The sequence below is a fragment of the Mesoplodon mirus genome (assembly GCF_964341445.2).
Source record: "Mesoplodon mirus genome assembly, chromosome: 13".
NCBI lineage: Eukaryota > Metazoa > Chordata > Mammalia > Artiodactyla > Ziphiidae > Mesoplodon > Mesoplodon mirus.
Genome location: NC_138989.1, coordinates 8,972,946 through 8,997,998, shown reverse-complemented (window position 1 = coordinate 8,997,998; position 25,053 = coordinate 8,972,946). Strand labels below are relative to the sequence as shown.

At 46.4% G+C, this 25,053-nt stretch overlaps 1 protein-coding gene across 4 annotated transcripts in view; it reads left to right on the top strand.

Annotated features, from left to right (window-relative positions):
- Positions 1-679: 679 nt before the first annotated feature.
- The window catches only part of HVCN1 (hydrogen voltage gated channel 1), a 34,131-nt gene continuing 9,757 nt past the window's right edge, over positions 680-25,053 (top strand). The window contains exons 1-3 of one of the 4 annotated variants that reach the window (XM_082641380.1): positions 680-746; positions 1,383-1,464; positions 6,011-6,050. In XM_082641380.1, the coding sequence (XP_082497506.1) occupies positions 6,030-6,050 (21 nt within the window). In that variant the 5' untranslated portion in view covers positions 680-746; positions 1,383-1,464; positions 6,011-6,029. Of the gene's footprint in view, positions 747-791; positions 882-991; positions 1,353-1,382; positions 1,465-6,010; positions 6,051-25,053 lie in introns of those variants that run through there. The other 3 variants (XM_082641378.1, XM_082641377.1, XM_082641379.1) reach the window with 3 other exon arrangements.

Genomic DNA, 25,053 nt, shown 5'->3' with positions numbered 1-25,053 from the left:
GTGGTAACTTGGTACAGCAGCCACAGAAAACTAGTACAGCTCCCCCTCCGCCCCGCCCCCGCCCGCCAGCCTAACCAGAAGAAGCAGGGAGGTGTGTAGAAGATAGATGGCTTCTGCCCTTGGAAGTTTGGGACAAGTGTCTTTTGGAGAAGATGGAAGCTAACGGAAGAACTGAGACCAGTGCGAACAGTGCCAGAAATAAGGTATGGACAGAGCGCTGGGGAAGCCTGGGTGAGGGAGGGCCTGCAGGGAGGGACGGTAAAGCTGGGGAAGGGGAGCACTAGTCGGCCTGAGCAAGGGTGTGCTCTGCCTCGAGGCTGGAAGGCTCCTCCCTCGTGCCAATACCAGCCCAGCTGCAGGGCACCTCCTCTTCACCTCCAGCCTCACCTCCCCCGCCCCCCCCCAGGGGCGTCCTGACAGCTTCGAGGTTGGCCACCCGCTTAGGGCATTCTGCCCACCCTCCACCCCCTGCCTGCAGATACTGTGCAGGGGACAGTCAGGGCCCCCCTTAAGTAACCAGGAGTTGGCAGGGGGTAGGGGGAGCGAGCAGGAGCCAGCCCTGCTTCCCTGAGTGTGTGTGGTGGGGAGGCGGGTGGACCCGCTGCCAATACATCCCGTTGGAGGAAGGAAGTGGTTCCCTCCTCCCACCCCTTCCCTTAGGGTCGCCTGGGCCAGGATTCTCAGGATTCGTGATTGGCTCCCACGGGCGGGACCTTTGTCCGTCTGCGGGATTGCAGGAGGCCCAGGTCAGGCTCGGGCCTGCGGAGCGGGAGGGGGCCGGGTGGGGGGAAGCCAGAGAGCAACAGGGAGACCGACAGACAGACAAGAACGACGGCAACGGGACAGACGCGGGCCAGAGCCCGAGACCAGCAGCTGACTGAGTTAGAGGGCGGGCGGCGGGAGGGGGCGGGAGGGGGCGGGAGGAAGGGGCGGGCGGCGGGAGAGGGCGGGACGGCTGGGCAGGCGCCGAGCTCGCAGTTGCTGCGGTGGCCGCCGGCGGGCCGGGCGCAGGGTAAGTGCTCCAGGGCCGGCCCGGGGCGCGCTGCCCTTCTCCGAGCTCTCCCAGCCCGAGCCTGCCAGGGACCCCCGCGGGATCCCAGGAGGCCCCGGTTTGCCCTGGGTTCTAGCGTTTCCCATCTTGGGGGAACGCGGGCAGGCAGTGATAACTCAGGGATCCCTGCCTGGCCCACGGATTCTAGAATCCAGTGGAGAGGAGGACAGGAGACAGCACGCACATCTCCCCTTGAAAACGGAAGTGTTGAAGAACTACCCTTTTGTATGGAGTGCTTACGTGGGCCAGGTGCCTTCACTTCATCACTTGCCTCGTAGCAGCAGCAGCAGCAACAGGTGAGGTAGGTACCATCCTCGTCTCCCTCTTCCAGGTGAAGACACCAAGACTCAAAGAGGCCAAGCCACTCGCCGGGGGTCACACAGCCAAAAGAGGCAGAGCCAGAGCTCACCCAGGTCGGTGCGAACCCCTAAGTCCTCTTACTCATCATGCCTGCCCCGCCCTGTCCTGCACCCCTAGGGAGACGGCAGGGAGAAGCCAGTGCTGGGAATAGGGGAGGAGGCCGAGATGAGCCAGCCTGCTCATCCCTGCAGGAGGAACCTCCACGGCAACAAATCCTTCGCCTGGGTAGGGGGTGCCAAGGAGCAAGAACAGTGGCTTGGGGCCAGGTTAAACTCCAGGACAGAGAGGAGAGGGCGGTGCAGCCCCCGTCCAGGAACTCCGGGGCCTGTACCAGCACTCCCGCTGGGCACAGGGGGGCTCTTGCAGGCTTAGCCATGGGACTTCAGTTCTCCGTGCCTCAATTTCCTTGTCTGTTTCCTTTGCTTATCCATAACCTCGGGGTTAAGCATGCTTAGTGCCTCAGAGGATTGCCGAGAAGATTAAATGAGATGGTTGGTGTGAAGGCCTAGCCTAGTGTGTGACTCAAGCTGTGCCCCCTCCATCATCCCCACCCATCTGAAAGCACTTCTCTGTCCTTCACCCTCAAGTCAGAGCTATCTGAGATCGGCAGTATTTCCTACAGCCCCGCCAGCAGCTGGAAGCTTCTTGAGTAAGGCCAAGGCTGGGGCCTGCAACTCCTCCCTCTCTGACTCCGAGGGAAAGGCTGGTAGAGGCGGGTTTTGAAAATCTTTGGGGTGAGGCTTGCACAGTTCCAGGACTGCCCTGTAACCCCCAAGCCCTCCCCCACCACCAGTTTTGCAAGAAGGAGGAAGCCTAACATATTCTTGCTCCAAAACCTGCTCCTCTCTTTGTCCCCAACATCTAGGACAGCAGCAAGTGCTACTCCTCAGTATATTCTGCATCTGGTCACTCCTCTGCATCCCCACCGCGACCCCCAGATCCTCAGCACTGTCTACTGAACTCTCTGCACAGTCAGGCCCTGATTGATTCCTGGCTCTTCTCATGCCCCCATCCTCACTCCACTGCCTGCTCACTGCAGCCATACTGGCCTCCTCCTTCTTTCTTGGACATACTAAATTCTCTGCTCTCTCGGGGTCTGTGCACATGCCCTTCCTCCTCCCAGGGATTCTCTTTCTTGCCATCTTCTTGTGATGCACCTCCTTGCAATTCAGAGACGACCATAAAAGTCACCTACTCAGAAGCCTTATCTCACCACCCCAAGCCACAGGAGCCACTCTTGCCTGCCCTTTATTGCATTACTGTTTTTCTTTCTAGAGCTTAGCCCTGGGTGATGTTACCTTGCTTATGTGTTTCCTGGCTAAAATGTCAGCCTACCAGGGCCCAGACCTTTTTCTTGTCTCTACACGTTGGATTCCCCAGAACCCAGTGCCATGCCCTTGCACAGAGTAAAAGTTCCGATAACTTTGTACAATTGCAGGCAGTGTGTACAACCATCAGAGTTCTACTTCTCATTACTTAATAGCCTTCTTTCTACATTTCTGCATAGACCTCAGAATTGTCATTCCTCCCACTGCCTTCCTCAGCTTTTCCCTACAGTGGGGCTTATAGGCTGTTTCCAGGTTCTAACCCTAATGTCCAACTTTGCTTTAAACACCGTGGTACAAATTGCACTTTTTTTTTTTTTTTTTTTGCTTTCAAATGATTTTTGAGTTAACAGTTTCCAAACTGATGTGTTCAAGTCAAGGGTATGGTCATCCTGATGGCATATACCACTTATTACCAGGTGACTGTTTAGAAAAATTATCCCCAGCAATGTGTGCAAGTTTTCCTACAGCCCCGCAAGCATTGGGTTTTTTTTTTGTTTTTGTTTTTGTTTATTTATTTATTTATTTATGGCTGTGTTGGGTCTTCGTTTCTGTGCGAGGGCTTTCTCTAGTTGCGGCAAGTGGGGGCCACTCCTCATTGCGGTGCGCGGGCCTCACTATCACGGCCTCTCTTGTTGCGGAGCACAGGCTCCAGACGCGCAGGCTCAGTAATTGTGGCTCACGGGGCTAGCTGCTCCGCGGCATGTGGGATCTTCCCAGACCAGGGCTCGAACCCATGTCCCCTGCATTGGCAGGCAGATTCTCAACCACTGCACCACCAGGGAAGCCCAGCATTGGGCTTTTTCATTTTTGTTTTGTCTAGTTTAATGGGGAGGTTATGGCAGGTTTAAATTTTCCGTTGCTTGAATTAGTGAATCTGGGTGTTTTTCTATGCACGCACTAGTTCCGTTTCCTGTCCTGTGGAGGAAGGAAATCTCCAGGGCACCTTAATTTTTCCCTTCACCTTCACTTTTGGTGGTGGTTCCACTTGAGCCCACCTCATGAGAGCAGGGTGAGGGCCCCCAGGGGCTGGAACAGGAACACACCCAGGTGAACTCTGCTGGTTGCAGAAGCTGCTCTGCCAGTCAACCAGAAAGAAACTGAGTCCCTTGTGCCCTAAGCACGGTACTGTGGGGAGAAAAAGGACTCTTTTTTTCTTTAGGTCTTCGTGATTTTTTTTCAAAATGGTAGTATTTTTTAAATTACAAAAATAACACATGATATATAAGGTTATTCATTGGAACTTTGGGAAGCTAATGTTGGTCACTAATGGGAACTACACCCCCCCCTCCTCAGGGGAATCCTGTGTGGTCATCCAAAGAGTGCACTTGCTCTAGAGCACATGGCGTAGAACGATCTCTGGGACACTGTGTTAGTCTCCTATGGCCGCTGTAACAAATGACCACACATCTGATGGCTTAAAACAACATAAATTTATTATCTTACAGTTCTAGGGGTCACACGCCCAAAATCAGTCTTGGTACGCCAAGATCAAGGTGTTGGCAAGGCTATATTGCTTCTGGAGTCTCTAGGGGAGACTCTGTTTCCTTGCCTTTACCAGCTTCTAGAGGCTTCCCTTATATTTTGCATCATGACCCCATCCCTCCATCTTCAAGACAGCGTAACATCTTCAAATCTCACTCTGACTCCAATCCCTGCTTCTGTAGTCACATCTCCTATTCTTCTGATTCTCTTGCTGTACTTGTAAAGATGCTTCTGATTACACTGGGCCCACCTGGATAATCCCCCCATCTTGGAGTCCTTAATTTCATCACACCTGCGAAGTCCCTTTTGCCGTGTAAATTGACCTATTCACAGGTTCTGGGGATTAGGACTGATGGGGCTATCTTTCAGCCTCCCACACCCTAAAGGGAAATAAGGTTCAGAGCAGCGTGAGAGGTCACATTTGTTTAAGGGGCAAAAAAAGAATAAGTATGGCTGTGCTTGGAAAGACATAGAATACCTCCAAGGGCTATGTGGGAAACTGGTAGGAGAGGCCTTCTGGGAAGAACAGGAGTGGAAAGAAGACTTATGTGTCTTAGTATCTTTTTGTATTTAAATTTTTTACTACACATGTCACCTATGTTAAAAATAAGTTTTAAGAAGTAACACATAATCATTGTAAAAGTTCAGACCTTCCAGAAACCAAGAGAAAGAAAATACCCACCCCACCCTCAAATCACTCCCATTTTCTCCAGCAATAACCACTGTAAAGAGTCTGGCCGTATCCTTACAGACTTTTTAAAAAATACATATATCATTTTCTTACATAGATGGAATCATACTGTACACACTATGCTATAATGTGATGGGGGGCACCTGTTATATTACATCTTTCCTCATCCACATATGGAAATGTAACAGCACTGGAGTCTCCCACTCCCAGATGTACTGTAACTGACTCAACCAGACCCTCCCTTGTTGGTGGACATTTAGATTCTTTGCTGCTTTCCAGAGCAATCTCAACACTAACATATGTCTGTCTGGTTCTTAATTGGAGTGAAATTCACATAACATAAAATTAAATTTTTTTAAATTAACTTTTAAAGTGAGCAATTCATTGTCATATAATACATTCCCGATGTGGTGCAACTACCACCTCTATCTAGTTCCAGAACACTTTCGTCACCTCAAAAGGAAACTCTGTCCCTATTAGGCAGTCACTCTTCATTCCCCTCTCCCCGTAGTTCCTGGCCACCACCAGTCTGCTTTCTGTCTGTACAGATTTGCATATTCTGGATATCACACATCGATGGACCCAAGTACTATGTGACATTTTGTGTCTGGCTTCTTTCACTTAGCGTAATGTTTTAGAGGTTCATTCATGTTGTAGCATGTGTCAGCACTTCATATCTTTTATTTTTTATTGAGGTATAATTGACCTACAGTAGTTTCAGGTGTACAACATAGTGATTCGATATTTGTATATATTGCAAAAGTACTTCATTTCTTTTTATGGCTGGATAACATTCCATTGTATGACTATAACATCTTTTATTTATCCATTCATATGTAATGGACATGGATTGTTTCCATCTTTGGCTATGAATATTCGTGTACATGTATTTGTTTGAGTGCCTGTTTTCAATTCTTTTGGGTACATACTCAGGATGTACATCCTTCTTCACATGCTTTGAGCTTTATTATTTCCTATTTTCAGACACTGTTAACCTAAGCAAGTTAAAAATAATTTGTAAGAAAGTGTTGGAAAACACATACTACGGCGAATGATAGTAGGATGATAGATCTGGACAAATGTTTTCTTATTTTCCAGATCTGGAGACGACAGGAAAATGGCCACCTGGGATGAAAAGGTAAATTAATTCTGGAAGACTAGCAGCGTTAAAGGACCTCCCAGCCTTGAGAAGATAATTCTGTTTGGTGTTTCTAACAAGATAGAGGAAAAACACGTGTTCAGGATGCTTCCGCCATACCAAAGTGTTAAAAGTCACCGAGGTGAAACCTAGAGAAGGAACCTCAAGATAGCCTGATAATCGGAAACAGACCATTCAAAACCCAGCTCTGCATTTTAATAGCCCTGTATCATTTGGTCACGCCCTTCACCTCCCCGAGCCTCAGTTTCCTTCTATGGAAAATGGGGAAAAGTTACTTAACCACCCCTGTTCCTGAAGGCTCACAGGGAGGAGTTGAGGAGACAGTGGTCTCAGAATGCTAGGCCAATACTGAGCCCATAAGGCCTTCTCCCAACTGCTTATTTTACAGATAGAGACACTTGGGCACAGAGAAGTAAAGCGACTTGCTCAAGATCACACAGGTAGGAAGTGGCAGAGATGAGATTTCAACCTAGCCTGACTCCAAAGCGAATGCTCTGCTCCCTGTGCTGTGTGGCCATCCTGAGTAGGACGAATAAATTCTGTCCTTGATGTCTGGGGTGCAGGCTTGTTGGATCTGGGGAGACGTTAGTTGTGAAGGGTGGGGCAAGGTGAAGAGGAAGTGTTGGCTTCCATTTCAGCTGTTCACTTGGAGCTTCTGGGGGCCTGGCCAGGTAGAGCTGTCAGGGCAGTGCCAGCAGCTCAGGGTAGCAGCAGGGTGATGGGGCAGAGTTGGAGAAGCAAGTGTGAGGGTCAGAGGACCATGGGATGATGATGGTGGTGGTGATGGTGATGGTGGTGATCTTGCATTTCATCAAATTGATGGCCCCTTTAACTGTAAGAGTATTTCTGATTTCAAGCTGTTTACAGTGTGGGAGGAGGAAGTGACCAATGGCACTTACAACATGCCACCAATTCTGATTTCAGAAATGTGGAAATGTGGGAAAATGTTCAACTTTGCATTGATGAAATATGGGGGTATTTCCAGCAGAGGGACGACAATCACCCTCTGTAGAGTTGTGTCAATTCCTGATAAGATACGGGAAGCTTAGTGCCTGCCACCCACTAGCAGGAGCTCCGTGAGTTCCAGTTATCATTAAGACTCACAGAAAGGCAGATGGAACAGTTTCCTTCATTTAAAGCTCCCTACTAGGCAAACCAAAAAGACAAGCGGAAACGCGCGATGGTGGTTACGCTGTGGTGTAACCGGCTCACTCCTACATCTCACGAGGGGCTGGATCAACCCACACGACTGCTGGAAAAAAAAACTTGACAGGTGTATCAAGAGTCATGAAAACAGTCATAATCAAACCTGGTCATCTTACTTGCGGGAAAGGAAACAACCCATAAAAAGGAAAAAGTATAATTTACAGCACAATTTAGAAACACAAATTTATGTGTTTCTTAGCATGTAAGATGCCATTGATTGTAGAGGCACCATTATTTTATGTGCTACGAAGAAGAAAAAGTGCCACCATTTACTGTGATCTCGTGACACAACGCTGACACTGGTCAATTGTAAGACAGACTTCAGAAATGTTAATATGTGAGAAAATGTGGCCTTAGAATTGGTGATAGAGGTGCTAAAAATGAACAGAAAATGCAATAATGAGCATATAGGTAGTGGGGAGAAAATAAGATACAAAGTTGTCTGCAGTCTTCGATTATAATTGTAAAAGACATAGATTAGAGTGAGATGGGTAGATAAGTAGATGATAAATTTGGTGTGTTGGGCTTATTATTTCTTTTTGCTCATGTTTTCACAATAATAATACTGAAAGAAATAGATCTGGAGTAAAGGTCTGCTCATTGGGGTGAATGACAGCAGGTAAAGCTGGGGATTCCGGGTACGTCAGGGGGTCTGGCTGCACGGACAAGTCGCAAGGGTGGGGGTGAGGACACAGAAACATCAGGGCAAGCAGAGGGTTGGAATGCAGAGCCAAGGGATGACACCTCGGGGGACTCCTGGGGGCGGGAGCCTGTCTGTCATCGAACAGAGGCCAAAAGAAGGGGTGGCCCCAGCGGCATTGCTGGGGAGCTGGGGAAATTGGACCAGGGCCACGTGTAGCAAATAAGCCTCTTACTGATTCAAAGAACAAGTTCCTTTTAATAATTTACCTTGTGAAGTTAATTATGTTTTTACAAAACTGTTTTAATAGGATTGCTTTTAGGAGATTTTTTAATTGTCCAGCTCCTCTAATTTTGGGGAGGAAAACAGCTCTGTCGTAGAAGAAACTGGTGGGGTTTTTAGCCATGGCTCAGACCTAATTTGCTGTAGCCAGCTCTGCCCAGAGGGGCCCCCAGCAGGGGGGCTGCCCAGAGGGGCGCCCAGCAGGGCCCTCCCTGCCCCTTCCCACCTCTCTGAGCCTCCATTTTCCTCTTTTGTAAAATGAGAACAGTGAGGATTAAACAAGATAGTGACTGGAAGGCACTTAGCAGGGTGCCGGGCTATAACAGACGCTTGAAACACAGGAGCTACTGACGCCATCATGAGGATAAAGTAGGTTTTCAGCCCATCAGCTGACCTAGTCCTCAGCTCAGATGATTGCATGTCACCAGCCACATCTGGAGAACCTGGTTGCCAGGTGTGCTTAGAAATCCTTGTGACCCTTTGGCACACTTCTCACAAGGTGTTTGGAGGCACCGGGTTCATTTACGATGCTGGTTCTTGACCTTGGCTGTACATTGGAGATCCCAACACCCAGGCTACCCCCAGACCAACTGAATCACAATCTTGGGGCCTGTGACCCAGGCACTGGGTTTTTTTTTTAAAAGCATCCAGGTGGTTCCAATGTGCAGCCAGAGCTGAGAGCCATTGGTTAAACTGCAGCTGCACTGGCCTCCTTCCAAGGACCGAGCCACAGTGGGGCAGGAAAGAGGGGAGCCCTGAATTCTTGTTTATCCCATCTTTCCCATGGCTGAAGCATCACTAAGATGTTGGGGGGTGGGGTGGCCCAGATGACTCAGTTGTACTGGTGATAGGTCCTAATTTCTAGCTGGGTAAATATTTTTTTCTTTCTATGCTTCTGTTAACACAAATAGCAGCCTGACTTATGCTTCCCAGTTACCATGGCTGATTCGCAGACTTTGGGCAAGACTGCCACCCCTCTGACAATCATCCTCTCCCTCCCCCAGGGAAATAGACAGAGTACATCCCACCATACCCGTGTTTTTCAAACTCAACCCATTAGCGATTCCTGAAATCCATTAATGGGCTGCCATCAGCCTTTTAAGAAATAGAATAAAGTGGAAAACAGAAGTCTCTCACATGTTAACTTTAGTTATAGAACATATATATGTCAATGTGTACTAAGTGGCAGGATATAAAATGTGCTTCTTATTGAGTAACACTGGGCTGAACTCCCCGCCCAGCATTGACCTTCACCAGCTCTGAGCTGGGTCCAGGGCAGCATTCAGAGAGGTCGTGCAGGAGGGAGAGGGCTCTGGGCCAGGCAGCCTGGGTCAGCGGAGTCTGAGCTCTGCTTCTCACGGGCTGTGTGAGCTGGGGCAAGTTGCTTGGCCTCTCTGTTCTCAGTTTCCTCACCTGTAAATGAAGAGGATTCGGTCCCCACCTTGTCGAGTTGTTGCTGTATGTTACAAAGGGCTTTTGCACAGAGCTCAGAAAATGGCAGGCGCTCTGGGGATAGTTACAATCACTACACTTTCCACTACCTTAAATGTTATTTCCCACATCGTCTCCACCCAGCCTCCTGATCAACTTGCCAGGTCAACAGACTCTTCCATCAAATCAGGAGGGATTCTGACCCTACAGGAAATGGAGAGAAAAGTTGGAGAATACGTCTCTGGGGCACCTGGGCCACCAGTCAGGCTTCTCAGTCTACCAGCAGCACCACCCCCTGCCCAAACTAGTCAGCCGTCACGGTGGTTATTTTCATGAAACCTCAAACTTCCTCCCCACCCTAGAGAAGGAAAAGCTGCTATGCTTATTTAAAGACTTCCCTGATTTTAAAAATAGGCATTCCTCAGAACATAAATCCCTGGGGACAGGGTAGGGGGAGGTGGCGGTAGAGTACGTGAGCCTCTGGGGTACATGAGTCCCCCAAGAGGAGATATTTGCTCGAGGGATTCATTCCACCCGCCAGGTATGTTTAGTGGGAGGGAACCTGTGGTCTTCCAGGCATGAAGAATACGGAGGATATGGCATGAGCAAAAACCCACCTACCCAGTCCCCTAATGGGGAGTGGGGGAGGAAACACTCTGTTACACAAACAGGTGGATCCATCTCCATTGGGGAGGCATGTGGGCCATGCATGAATGCAACAGGGGAGGTACACGGTCAGCTTCCTGGAGCTGGGCTGCTTGAGGGAGACCTCCTGAAGGAGGAAAAGAAAAATGACAAGGTGGAAGAGGAGTGGGCGTTCTAGGCAGAGGAAATCACGTGTGCAAAGGCCTTGTGGTCGAAGGAACCTATTGAGTACAAAGGGCTGAATGGAGACCATGTGGCCAGAGCAGAGAGACTGGTGACAGGTGAGGTCAGATAGGCAGGCAGAGGCCCACAGCGTGCAGAATGGCTATAGGTCTCTGGAAGGCACTTGGGTCTTTTTTTTTTTCCCAGCCGCACCACACTGCTTGTGGGATCTTAGTTCCCTGACCAGGGATCGAGCCCAGGCCCTTGGCAGTGAAAGCGTGGAGTCCTAACCACTAGACCACCAGGGAGTTCCCTGGGTCTTTATTTTTAAGATCAGTGGGAAGCCAAAGAAGAGTTTCAAATAAGGGAGTGCATTAGGGTCCCCAGGATCACCCCAGGTTCAGTGATTCGCTAGGAAGGCTCATAGGACTCAGCATACAGTTCCACTCATGGCTAAGATTTTTACAAAGAAGAATCAGCAAAGGGAAAAGATACATGAAGTGGAATCCAGGGGAAACCAGACACAAGCTTCTAGATTCCTCTCCCAGTGAAGTCACATGGGACTTGCTTAATTCCTCCAACAGCAAATTGTGACAACACATGCTAGGAAAGCTTGTTAGAGACTCAGCACCCAAGGTTTTTATTTGGGGGCTGGTCACATGGGTACCTTCCAAACTCCAAAAATTCCAGACTACCCAGAGGAAAGCAGGTGTTCTACAGAAACCACTTGTCTTTACAAACAGTCCGGTCACAGTGAGCTGTCCTTACCAGGTGGGAACCCTCCCCAAATCCAAGTTCCCAGATGTCAGCCAAGGGCCAAGCAGGCCTTTCTAAGGGCAGCAGCCCCAGTCCTTTTCTGCACAGGGAGTGACGTGATTATGTTTCAGGAAGTGCTCTCAGGCTGCTCACGAGAATCTAAGGGCGATGGGAGAACAGTGAGGAGCTGGTACGTCCTCCAAGTAAAAGGTGGAGGCTGGGGGGGCAGGGAGGTGGCCGAAGATGGGGGAAGTAGATGATGAATTCAAGGGTCATTTAGATGCTAAAATGCACAGGGCTTAGTGATAGGTGGGCTTTGGGGGAGGGAGATGGAAGGCAGGGGTTGGGGACAACCTCTCTGACCCTGGCTGGGTGTGTCTGAAGATCCCTGGACCCAGAAGACAAGGTGCAGGTGCAAGTCCATGGACTGTCCACTGGGTGGTGGCAATTGCCATGTTGCAAGTCTCAGTTTCCCCTGCTAAGGGAGGGAGGATTGCATCTCAGAACCTTGATTCAGCCTCTTTCAATATCATCGTTCTTGTTGCTTTAAAAATATCAGCTTTTCTGGCACGTTTTCCCCCTCATTGACAGAGCGTCTCAGAAAGAACAAAGCTAGTAGACCTGAGTTCATATGCCAGCTTTACCACTTACGTTTCTTTGTTTTTATAAACTGTACACAAACAAGTTCTCAGTGTTAAGAAATTAAAACAGCAAACAGTATATATTAGGTTGAACCACATGAAATTGTCAGTTTCTACCAAATTTGACCTACAACAATGGTCATTAAAAAATTTTTTTAAATATTTATTTATTTACTTATTTTGGCTGCACCTGGTCTTAGTCACGGCATGCGGACTTCTCAGTTGCTTCACATGGGCTTCTTAGTTGCAGCATGCATGCGGGATCTAGTTGCTTGACCAGGGATCGAACCCAGGCCCCTGCATTGGGAGTGTGAAGTCGTACCCACTGGACCACCAGGGAAGTCCCCCAAAATGGTCATTTTTTAAAAAGTCTTATTTCAGGAAAGTTTTTTTGAATTATATCTTGAACCATTCTGTTCCATTGTTTTGGTTTTCTTTTTCAGGGATTCCAGTTGTATACATTAGATATATGTGTGTGTGTCTGTATGTGTGTGTATATATATATATTTTTTCATTCTCCCTCCCTCCCCACTCCCCCCAAATACTTCATTCTCTGCAAGTTAGATCTTATTACATAAATGACTTATTTCTTATGGTTAAACCTAATAGGAAAAAAAAAAGAAAGTTTCTCTTCACCCTCCAGCCCAATCCCAATCCCTATCCCTTCATAGAGGTAACCACTTGGTTTGGGTTGTTGATTTTGTTTTTAACAAAAATGGCATTATACATTTTGATCTGTAATATGCTGGTTTTTACTTGATCATAGATGAAAGATACCTTTCTATGTCAGTACGTACAGCCACGCTGGCGTACTGCATTCTTAACAGCTGTGTAGTATTCCACAGTGTGGTCTACCACAGTGTATTTAACCATAGACCTTGAGGTTGTAGCAGGTCTGCAGTGAGCATTATGCGTGAGTGTCTTTTTGCTCATGTGTGAGTCCCTTGTCAGGTCAAACAATGACATTTAAAATTTTGATAGAAACTGGTTTAAGGCTGATCCTCCTTTGCTCCCATGCCTGGCACATTGGAGAGACTCAAATATTTTTTCAAAAGATGAAACTGCCTCATTACCCTCCTAAGAAGGATGTACCCATTTCCTTGCCCACCAGGTGGTGTAGGGGAGTGCCTTCCTCACCCCATCTCTGTCACCCTGCCACACCAGGTGACTTTGGGCAGTAGGTCTCCCCTCCCCAAACTTCAGTTTCCCCTTCTGTAGAATGGAGAGACCACACCTCCCTGTCCTACCTACTTCTCAGGATTTTTGTCAGCTTCAGGTGAGAGCAGGAGGGGATGGAGGTGGCCTATAAGCCGCAAGCAAAAAGAAACAAGTGGTTTTGTGACCTCCAAAGGAGCCTGCTTTCTCCCAGGAATGCAGGATGGATGTGCGGCCCACGAAGATGAGAGAGAGAGAGAGCGCACGTGGTCTGTAGTACCCTTGGGCTGACTCGGACACACACCCTCTGTATTAGCTTCCTGGGGTTGCAATAACAAGTGACCACGAACCAGATGGCTTAAAACAACAGAAATTTATTCTCTTAGTTCTGAAGTCCAGAGTTCTAAAATCAGGGTGTTGGCTGGGTTAGAGGGAGGCTCAGAGGGAGGATCTGTTCCATCCCTTTCTCCTAGCTTCTAGTGGTTGCTGGCAATCCTTGGCATTCCTTGGCTTGTAGATGCATCGCTCCAATCTCTGCCTCCATCTTCTCATGGCCTTCTCCTCTGTGTGTCCTCTCCTTTTCTTATAAGGACACCAGTCACTGGATTTAGGGTCTGCCCTAAATCCAGAATGGTTTTATTGCAAGATCTTTTTTTTGGCCTCACTGTGTGGCTTGCGGGATATTAGTTCCCTGACCAGGGATTGAACCCAGGCCCACGGCAGTGAAAGCACAAGAGTCCTAATCTCTGGACCACCAGGGAATTCCCAGCAAGATCTTTAACTAATTACATCTGCAAAGGCCTGTATTCCAAGCAAGGTCGTATTCTGAGGTTTCAGATGGACATGAATTTTTGGGCAGCCACAATTCATCCCACTGCACCCTCCTAACAGGCAGATCTCTGGTCATGGGCCGCCATGTCTTCTAACACAGGGGCTCCAGGTCATACAGCTCAAGGGCATATCCTGGCTCTGCCATTTTCTGAGTGTATGACTTTGGACAAGGCACCTTTTTCGTGGCTTCGACCTCAGAGGGGTGTTAGGAATTAAAATGAACTGGTGCATTTAAGGACTTTACTGGTGTGCCAATACAACAAATAATAACCGATCAACAGTAATAGATGTTGGTGCTGTTGTGTCTTGTTTGGGGACGGGTATTGATCAATAAGCAAATCAGGTCCCTAAAAGTAGGCTGTGGGAGGGAACGGGGAAATGGGGACTTAAGGGATATTAGGCCCTGGGAATCGAGAGTCGGCTGACTTTCTTTTTTTTTTTTTTTTTTTTTTTTTTTTTTTTAATTTATTTTTTTGCTTTATAACAAATTTAATCAGTTATACATATACATATGTTTCCATATCCCCTCCCTTTTGCGTCTCCCTCCCACCCTCCCTATCCCACCCCTCCAGGCAGTCACAAAGTACCGAGCTGATCTCCCTGTGCTATGCGGCTGCTTCCCACTAGCTATCTACCTCACGTTTGGTAGTGTATATATGTCCATGCCGCTCTTTCACTTTGTCACAGCTTACCCTTCCCCCTCCCCATATCCTCAAGTCCATTCTCTAGTAGGTCTGTGTCTTTATTCCTGTCTTACCCCTATGTTCTTCATGACATTTTTTTTTCTTAAATTCCATATATATGTGTTAGCATACAGTATTTGTCTTTCTCTTTCTGACTTACTTCACTCTGTATGACAGACTCTAGGTCTATCCACCTCATTACAAATAGCTCAATTTCATTTCTTTTTATGGCTGAGTAATATTCCATTGTATATATGTGCCACATCTTCTTTATCCATTCATCCGATGATGGACACTTAGGTTGTTTCCATCTCCGGGCTATTGTAAATAGGGCTGCTATGAACATTTTGGTACATGTCTCTTTTTGAATTATGGTTTTCTCAGGGTATATGCCCAGTAGTGGGATTGCTGGGTCATATGGTAGTTCTATTTGTAATTTTTTAAGGAACCTCCATACCGTTCTCCATAGGGGCTGTACCAATTCACATTCCCACCAGCAGTGCAAGAGTGTTCCCTTTTTTCCACACCCTCTCCAGCATTTATTGTTTCTAGATTTTTTGATGATGGCCATTCTGCCTGGTGTGAGATGATATCTCATTGTAGTTTTGATTTGCATTTCTCTAATGAGTAAAGATGTTGAGCATCCTTTCATGTGTTTGTTGGCAGTCTGTATATCTTCTGTGGAGAAATGTCTATTTAGGTCTTCTGCCCATTTTTGGATTGGGTTGTTTGTTTTTTTGTTATTGAGCTGCATGAGCTGCTTATAAATTTTGGAGATTAATCCTTTGTCAGTTGCTTCATTTGCAAATATTTTCTCCCATTCTGAGGGTTGTCTTTTGGTCTTGTTTATGGTTTCCTTTGCTGTGCAAAAGCTTTTAAGTTTCATTAGGTCCCATGTGTTTATTTTTGTCTTTATTTCCATTTCTCTAGGAGGTGGGTCAAAAAGGATCTTGCTGTGATTTATGTCATAGAGTGTTCTGCCTATGTTTTCCTCTAAGAGTTTGATAGTGTCTGGCCTTACATTTAGGTCTTTAATCCATTTTGAGCTTATTTTTGTGTATGGTGTTAGGGAGTGATCTAATCTCATACTTTTACATGTCCCTATCCAGTTTTCCCAGCACCATTTATTGAAGAGACTGTCCTTTCTCCACTGTACATTCCTGCCTCCTTTATCAAAGATAAGGTGACCATATGTCCGTGCGTTTAACTCTGGGCTTTCTATCCTGTTCCATTGATCTATCTTTCTGTTTTTGTGCCAGTACCATACTGTCTTGATTACTGTAGCTTTGTAGTATAGTCTGAAGTCAGGGAGCCTGATTCCTCCAGCTCCATTTTTCGTTCTCAAGATTGCTTTGGCTATTCGGGGTCTTTTGTGTTTCCATACAAATTGTGAAATTTTTTGTTCTAGTTCTGTGAAAAATGCCAGTGGTAGTTTGATAGGGATTGCATTGAACCTGTAGATTGCTTTGGGTAGTAGAGTCATTTTCACAATGTTGATTCTTCCAATCCAAGAACATGGTACATCTCTCCATCTATTTGTATCATCTTTAATTTCTTTCATCAGTGTCTTATAATTTTCTGCATACAGGTCTTTTGTCTCCTTAGGTAGGTTTATTCCTAGATATTTTATTCTTTTTGTTGCAATGGTAAATGGGAGTGTTTCCTTGATTTCACTTTCAGATTTTTCATCATCAGTATATAGGAATGCCAGAGATTTCTGTGCATTAATTTTGTATCCTGCAACTTTACCAAATTCATTGATTAACTCTAGTAGTTTTCTGGTAGCATCTTTAGGATTCTCTATGTATAGTATCATGTCATCTGCAAACAGTGACAGCTTTACTTCTTCTTTTCCAATTTGGATTCCTTTTATTTCCTTTTCTTCTCTGATTGCTGTGGCTAAAACTTCCAAAACTAGGTTGAATAAGAGTGGTGAAAGTGGGCAACCTTGTCTAGTTCCTGATCTTAGTGGAAATGGTTTCAGTTTTTCACCATTGAGGACGATGCTGGCTGTGGGTTTGTCATATATGGCCTTTATTATGTTGAGGAAAGTTCCCTCTATGCCTACTTTCTGCAGGGTTTTTATCATAAATGGGTGTTGAATTTTGTCGAAAGCTTTCTCTGCATCTATTGAGATGATCATATGGTTTTTCTCCTTCAGTTTGTTAATATGGTGTATCACGTTGATTGATTTGCGTATATTGAAGAATCCTTGCATTCCTGGAATAAACCCCACTTGATCATGGTGTATGATCCTTTTAATGTGCTGTTGGATTCTGTTTGCTAGTATTTTGTTGAGGATTTTTGCATCTATGTTCATCAGTGATATTGGCCTGTAGTTTTCTTTCTTTGTGACATCCTTGCCTGGTTTTGGTATCAAGGTGATGGTGGCCTCGTAGAATGAGTTTGGGAGTGTTCCTCCCTCTGCTATATTTTGGAAGAGTTTCAGAAGGATAGGTGTTAGCTCTTCTCTAAATGTTTGATAGAATTCGCCTGTGAAGCCATCTGGTCCTGGGCTTTTGTTTGTTGGAAGATTTTTTATCACAGTTTCAATTTCAGTGCTTGTGATTGGTCTGTTCATATTTTCTATTTCTTCCTGATTCAGTCTTGGCAGGTTGTGCATTTCTAAGAATTTGTCCATTTCTTCCAGGTTGTCCATTTTATTGGCATAGAGTTGCTTATAGTAATCTCTCATGATCTTTTGTATTTCTGTAGTGTCAGTTGTTACTTCTCCTTTTTCATTTCTAATTCTATTGATTTGAGTCTTCTCCCTTTTTTTCTTGATGAGTCTGGCTAATGGTTTATCAATTTTGTTTATCTTCTCAAAGAACCAGCTTTTAGTTTTATTGATCTTTGCTATCGTTTCCTTCATTTCTTTTTCATTTATTTCTGATCTGATTTTTATGATTTCTTTCCTTCTGCTAACTTTGGGATGTTTTTGTTCTTCTTTCTCTAATTGCTTTAGGTGCAAGGTTAGGTTGTTTATTCGAGATGTTTCCTGTTTCTTAAGGTGGGATTGTATTGCTATAAACTTCCCTCTTAGAACTGCTTTTGCTGCATCCCATAGGTTTTGGGTCGTCGTGTCTCCATTGTCATTTGTTTCTAGGTATTTTTTAATTTCCTCTTTGATTTCTTCAGTGATCACTTCGTTATTAAGTAGTGTATTGTTTAGCCTCCATGTGTTTGTATTTTTTACAGCTCTTTTCCTGTAATTGATATCTAGTCTCATAGCATTGTGGTCGGAAAAGATACTTGATACAATTTCAATTTTCTTAAATTTACCAAGGCTTGATTTGTGACCCAAGATATGATCTATCCTGGAGAATGTTCCATGAGCACTTGAGAAAAATGTGTATTCTGTTGTTTTTGGATGGAATGTCCTATAAATATCAATTAAGTCCATCTTGTTTAATGTATCATTTAAAGCTTGTGTTTCCTTATTTATTTTCATTTTGGATGATCTGTCCATTGGTGAAAGTGGGGTGTTAAAGTCCCCTACTATGAGTGTGTTACTGTCGATTTCTCCTTTTATGGATGTTAGTATTTGCCTTATGTATTGAGGTGCTCCTATGTTTGGTGCATAAATATTTACAATTGTTATATCTTCTTCTTGGATCGATCCCTTGATCATTATGTAGTGTCCTTCTTTGTCTCTTCTAGTAGTCCTTATTTTAAAGTCTATTTTGTCTGATATGAGAATTGCTACTCCAGCTTTCTTTTGGTTTCCATTTGCATGAAATATCTTTTTCCATCCCCTTACTTTCAGTCTGTATGTGTCTCTAGGTCTGAAGTGGGTCTCTTGTAGACAGCATATAGATGGGTCTTGTTTTTGTATCCATTCAGCCACTCTGTGTCTTTTGGTGGGAGCATTTAGTCCATTTACATTTAAGGTAATTATCGATATGTATGTTCCTATTCCCATTTTCTTAATTGTTTTGGGTTCATTATTGTAGGTCTTTTACTTCTGTTGTGTTTCTTGCCTAGAGAAGTTCCTTTAGCATTTGTTGTAAAGCTGGTTTGGTGGTGCTGAACTCTCTCAGCTTTTGCTTGTCTGTAAACGTTTTAATTTCTCCATCAAATCTGAATGAGATCCTTGCTGGGTAGAGTAATCTTGGTTGCAGGTTTTTCTCCTTCATCACTTTAAGTATGTCCTGCCACTCCCTTCTGGCTTGTAGAGTTTCTGCTGAGAGATCAGCTGTTATCCTGATGGGGATTCCCTTGTGTGTTATTTGTTGTTTTTGCCTTGCTGCTTTTAATAGGATTTCTTTGTGTTTAATTTTTGACAGTTTGATTAATATGTGTCTTGGCGTATTTCTCCTTGGATTAATTCTGTATGGGACTCTCTGTGCCTCCTGGACTTGATTAACTATTTCTTTTCCCATATTAGGGAAGTTTTCAACTATAATCTCTTCAAATATTTTCTCAGTCCCTTTCTTTTTCTCTTCTTCTTCTGGAACCCCTATAATTCGAATGTTGGTGCGTTTAATGTTGTCCCAGAGGTCTCTGAGACTGTCCTCTGTTCTTTTCATTCTTTTTTCTTTATTTTGCTCTGCAGCAGTTATTTCCACTATTTTATCTTCCACCTCACTTATCCGTTCTTCTGCCTCAGTTATTCTGCTATTGATCCCATCTAGAGTATTTTTTATTTCATGTATTGTGTTTTTAATCGATGTTTGATTCATCTTTAGTTCTTCTAGGTCCTTGTTAACTGTTTCTTGCATTTTGTCTATTCTATTTCCAAGATTTTGGATCTGGGAAATAGAATCTTGGATCATCTTTACCATCATTATTCTGAATTCTTTTTCAGGTAGAGTGCGTATTACCTCTTCATTTGTTAGGTCTGGTGGGTTTTTATCTTGCTCCTTCTCCTGCTGTGTGTTTTTCTGTCTTCTCATTTTGCTTATGTTACTGTGTTTGGGGTCTCCTTTTTGCAGGCTGCAGGTTCGTAGTTCCTGTTGTTTTTGGTGTCTGTCCCCAGTGGCTAAGGTTGGTTTAGTGGGTTGTGTAGGCTTCCTGGTGGAGGGGACTAGTGCCTGTGTTCTGGTGGATGAGGCTGGATCTTGTCTTTCTGGTGGGCAGGTCCACGTCTGGTGGTGTGTTTTGGGGTGTCTGTGGACTTTTTATGATTTTAGGCCACCTCTCTGCTAATGGGTGGCGTTGTGTTCCTGTCTTGCTAGTTGTTTGGCTCAGGGTGTCCAGCACTGTAGCCTGCTGGTCGTTGAGTGAAGCTGGGTGCTGGTGTTGAGATGGAGATCTCTGGAAGATTTTCGCCGTTTGATATTATGTGGAGCTGGGAGGTCTCTTGTGGACCAGTGTCCTGAAGTTGGCTCTCCCACCTCAGAGGCACAGCACTGACTCCGGGCTCCTCAATTTGGGATGATGTGTTGTCTATTCATGTATTCCGTAGATGCAGGGTACATCAAGTTGATTGTGGAGCTTTAATCCGCTGCTTCTGAGGCTGCTGGGAGAGGTTTCCCTTTCTCTTCTTTGTTCTCACAGCTCCTGGGTCTCAGCTTTGGATTTGGCCCCGCCTCTGCGTGTAGGTCGCTGGAGGGCGTCTGTTCTTCGCTCAGATAGGACAGGGTTAAAGGAGAAGCCTCTTCGGGGACTCTGGCTCACTCAGGCCGGGCGGGAGGGAGGGGCACGGAGTGCGGGGCAAGCCTGCAGCGGCAGAGGTCGGCGTGACGTTGCACCAGCCCGAGGCGCGCCGTGCGTTCTCCCAGGGAAGCCGCCCCTGGATCCCGGGACCCCGGCAGTGGCGGGCCGCACAGGCTCCCGGAAGGGCGGCGTGGGCAGTGACCTGCGCTCGCACACAGGCTTCTTGGCGGCGGCAGCAGCAGCCCCAGCGTCCCACGCCTGCCACCGGGCTCCGCGCCTTCAGTCGCGACTCGCGCCCGTCCGTGGAGCCCCTTTAAGCAGCGCTCTTAATCCCCTCTCCTAGCGCACCAGGAAACCAAGAGGGGAGAAAAAGTCTCTTGCCTCTTCGGCAGCTCCAGAGCTTTCCCAGACTCCCTCCCGGCTAGCTGTGGCACACTAGCCCCCTTCAGGCTGAGCTCTCGCCGCCAGCCCCAGTCCTCTCCCTGCGCTCTGACCGAAGCCCGAGCCTCAGCTTCCAGCGCTGCGCGCCCCGGCGGGCGAGCAGACAAGCCCTCTGGGCTGGTGAGTGCCGCTCGGCACCGATCCTCCGCGTGCGGATCTCTCCGCTTTGCCCCACCCAGGTATGTGGGGAGTTTCTTGCCTTTTGGGAGGTCTGGGGTCTTCTGCCAGCGTTCAGTAGGTGTTCTGTAGGAGTTGTTCCACGTGTAGCTGTATTTCTGGTGTATCCGTGGGGAGGAAGGTGATCTCCGCGTCTTACTCTTCCGCCATCTTACCCGGAAGTCTCTTCACTTGGAGAAGTAGCTGATTCTAGGACTGGGCAGGAAACTTCTAAGATGGGCATGAAGCATCTTGTAGCGACAGAAATTAAGGAATTCATGTGACAGAAAGACTGCTTGGTGCTGGATGTGTCATCAAATGAAGCTGGATGTCTGCCATCATAAAACTGATGTAGATTCCTGTAGTTTCTCTCTCTTCCTCTTCTTTTTCTTACCCTTTCAAAAGAGAGTGGTGTGTGTGGTGAGTCTGGCCTCCAGCCGCTGGGCCCGACGCTGACGCCCCTGCTCGCACTCCCGCCTCGGCTGACTTTCTTTAAAAGTACCTTTTTCAGTGATTGTTGGATGACCAGGAAATAGGGACTTCCCCCTCCTACAGATGGCGGCTTCAGAGTCTGTAAGAATAGACATTCACAAGAACGTTTTCTTCTCCATCAATCGTGGGTCTGCTTTTCTTGTTTTCTCCCTCTTTCCCAGGTAGTAATTTTTCAGATATAATAACCTGTCATGTGTAAACCAGAAGTAGGCGATTACCTTTGATGGGTAGCTCCTGCGGTTTTGCTGTTAATGCATTTACTAAATACTTATTGAGCCCCTCCCTGTGACTGGAGGAGGAAGAGCATCTGCCCTCCCAGAGTTCACAGACCAGTGCCGGAGACAGACAACCTTGAGATGTCAAAGTGTTTGTTAGTGAAGGGCTTGATGGGGAAGTAGAGGAAGGACGCCCACCCAGCGGGCGGTGGTTAAGGAAGACCTCCCAGGGGAGGTAAAATCGATGTCTGTAAGACTTGAAAGAGAACTAGGGTGAGACAGGCGAGGGTATTCCAGGCAGGGGGCAGGCCGTGTGAAGTCCTGGAAGCAAGAGAGAGCATGGTTTATTCTAGAACCGCAATGCAGTTGATGTAACTGGAGTGTGGCAGAGGCTGGGGAGGAGACCAAGAGAGCTTTGACCTTGTCCTGAAGGCAGCGGTTGGCAGTGGGTGAGGGTGGAGGGACTGAAGGTAATGGGAAGAGGGGGAGGATAGGCGAGGGCAGGGACACAGCCAGACCAGCCTTGGAGAAAGGTGACCCTGGCCACCACTGGGTGGAGAAAGGGTCAGAGGCAGGAGGCTGAGTGAGGAGGCTGGTGCTGGCGTCCCGGCAAGAGGCGAGAGCGGTAGGAGAGAGTTAGACAGAGAAGAGGAGGTGCAGCATGAGTGGTGTTGAGGAGGTTAGATTGACGGAGAGAGAGGAGCCAGGAATGATCTTTAGTTCTTGGCGTGAGCGGCAGGGTGGATGTGACACCATGACCTAAGGGAACATGTAAGGAAGAGTGGATCTGGGGGCAAAGATAAGAAATTAGTTCAGTTTGGGTCATAGCAACTAATGACCTGGCAGGATATCAGACAGCAGGCTGGAGACTGATTTGCACCTGAGCAGCACTGAAAACACAGGTGTGTAGAGACCACCGAAGGGAGAGAGTCGCCCTGTGCCAGGACAAGCTCATGGTTGGGGACTTGAGGACTTCTGGTGGCGTGGGGGCAGGGACATGGTACAGGAAGGGAGGCCAGAGATGGGAGAACAATCAAGAGGCGAGGTTGTCAAACAGAACCAAGTCCACAGTGTGAGAGGATACAGTCCAGTCCAGCTGGAACCATAGTTGTGGGCTTTGATACGGAAAGGTGACCCCAGAGAGAGCAATGCCAGGATATATTGGGACAACAAAGGTTAATGCAGGGGAGATGGAGATGGGGGTGTCCAGTGCCAGGGCCTCCACTGATCTAGATTCTCCGGGTTGCACGTGAAAGAAACAACTCAATCTATATAGCTTCAGCCAGAAAAGGAATCTTTCAGTTCATGTAACTAAATAGTCTGGGGGTTGCAGAGCAAGCAGCAGGGCTAGTAACCAGAGAAACGAGATATCCACGGGTGATGATGAAGTTGGAGGAGTGGAGGTGAGAGCTTTTGTTGTTGAGGAATAATAATACCAGCTGGTGCTTACAGAGGGGCTGCTCCAGGCTAGGCACTGAGGCCAGTGGTCCCCGTAGCTCACTGAGTCAGTCCTTCCGTCCCACCCAGGCAAGGTGGGGGGATCCCGAGAGCTGAGAGTCCAGAGTGGGTGGTGAAGTTGCTGAGGCCCACAACGTTTTCATGATCTTTGCCCTTTTCTGGAACTTTTCTGCTTCCGGAATGACAGATTTTTGACTTAAAACCAGAGTTGTTTTGTGCTCTGCTGGGTGCCATAAATATTTTCATCCCAAATTACTGAAAGTTGCTTCTCTACTGGGTGCAAAGTTTCAAAAAAAATTTCCTTTCCTGTATGAAATATAAAATGTGGTTTTTGCAAAGCACCCTGAGGTTCCCACCATGCTGAGAACTAGTACAGGAGGTTTCCATCTGCTAGGTGAGGTGTTTTGAGGGGGGCGGATTATGGCCAGTAGCTACCCAGAGAGATTTGGGACATCTGTGGGCCTGGCCTTTGGCCAGCCCTGGGAACCCAGCAATTGGAGGGCTGGCGTGGGAGATAGGGCACCAGTGCCCTCAGCCAACGGGCACTTGATGGGCTTCTGTTCTAGGTCAGGTGTCACATATTTAGTCTTATGGCAGTTGCTTTAACTGGTATAGTTAATTTTATGGCAGTTGCTCTAACTGGTATAGTTGTTTTTACCAGTTACTGTATCATGGTCAGAATCAGAAATCCCATTCTTTTGTATGTTTATGCTCACATTTTACACATTCCGAAAACAATATATAGTAATATTTTGCGGCCATTGATGTAGGAAGAAAACTAGGAGAGTGTGGAATCCCAGATGCCAATGAAGGAAGTTTTTGAAGAAAGGGAGTGATCTGCTGTGTTCAGTACTGCTGAGGGGGTACACGTGGATGTCATCAGTGATACACCGAGACATAGTTCATTCATTTTAACTGTGTATAACATTCCATCACATGAATAGAAAAAATTCACTTCTCTATCTCCTACCATTTAGGTGAACATTTGCAGTGAACATTCTTGAACATGTTACTGATTTGAGTACATGTGGGTGAGTTTCTCTTTGAAGCCTATCTAGGGGTGGGATTAACTAGTACAGCTTCATCTTGACAAAACAATGCCAGATTGCTTCCAAAAATAGTGGTGCCAGTGTCTGTTCCTGTCTTCAGGGTTCAGGAGACCCCCATTGCTTCACACATTCACCAACATTTGCTATTGTAGACTTAAATTCTTGCCAACATGAGGAACAAAAAGCTGTGTGATTGTTACGTCAATTCACATTTTCCTGAATATTAGTGAAGTTGAGTGTCTTGGCCATCTGGGTTTCCTCTCATGTGACCTGCCTGTTAATATCCACTACCTAATTTTACATGGAGTTGTATTTTTGGGGTAAGAGTTCTTTATATATTCTGGACACTAAAACTTTGTCTGTTAAATACATTGGAAATATTTACTCCCAGTCTGTGGTGTATCTGACTTTGTACAGTTGTGTGTGTGAGAAAGAGAGAGCGAGAGATAAAAGTTTTTAGCTTTGATGAGTTAGGTCTATCCATTTCTTTTGTGTTTTGTGTCTTATTTAAGCAGTCCTTCCCAGACCTGAGGTCATAAAGATACTTGTCTGTATTTTGTTCTAAGACTTTTAAAGTTTTTTAAAATACATTTATATAGGTTAACACAACTGAAATTTATTCTGTGTGTGGTGTGAGGTAGGGATTTTTTTTTTTTCCCTGTTGGGAAAGCCAGATATCCTAACCTCTCCAGTGTTTTCTCACTGATCTGGACTGCCATTGCCATCACATCCAGGTTCCCACAGGGACCTGGGTCTGTTTGGGGCTCTTTTTTCCTGTTATGCTGATCATATTGCCTATTCTTATAAACATACCTGAAAGTTTTCATTATTGAACTTTATAAAAAATTTGATGTCTGGTAGGGTAAGTTGGGCAAAGGAATGGGAGGATATTTGCTTTTTTACTTTGAAGTCCATCCGTCTTTAAACAACTGTCCATAATGTATTTAAAACAGCACTGGCTGAACTTAGGAAAAATCCGCTTGCTGCTCAGACCTTTCCAGGACTGATCTGTGGCATGGAAGGCGGGGAGGGTGGCTTCACTTTTGTGTGAAACTTTGGGTACTTTTACTTTTGCCTTTGCCCTCTCCCCGCCCTGCCAACTCTCACCTCTGGGGTTTTAGGTTGTGATGTCTCTGAACCA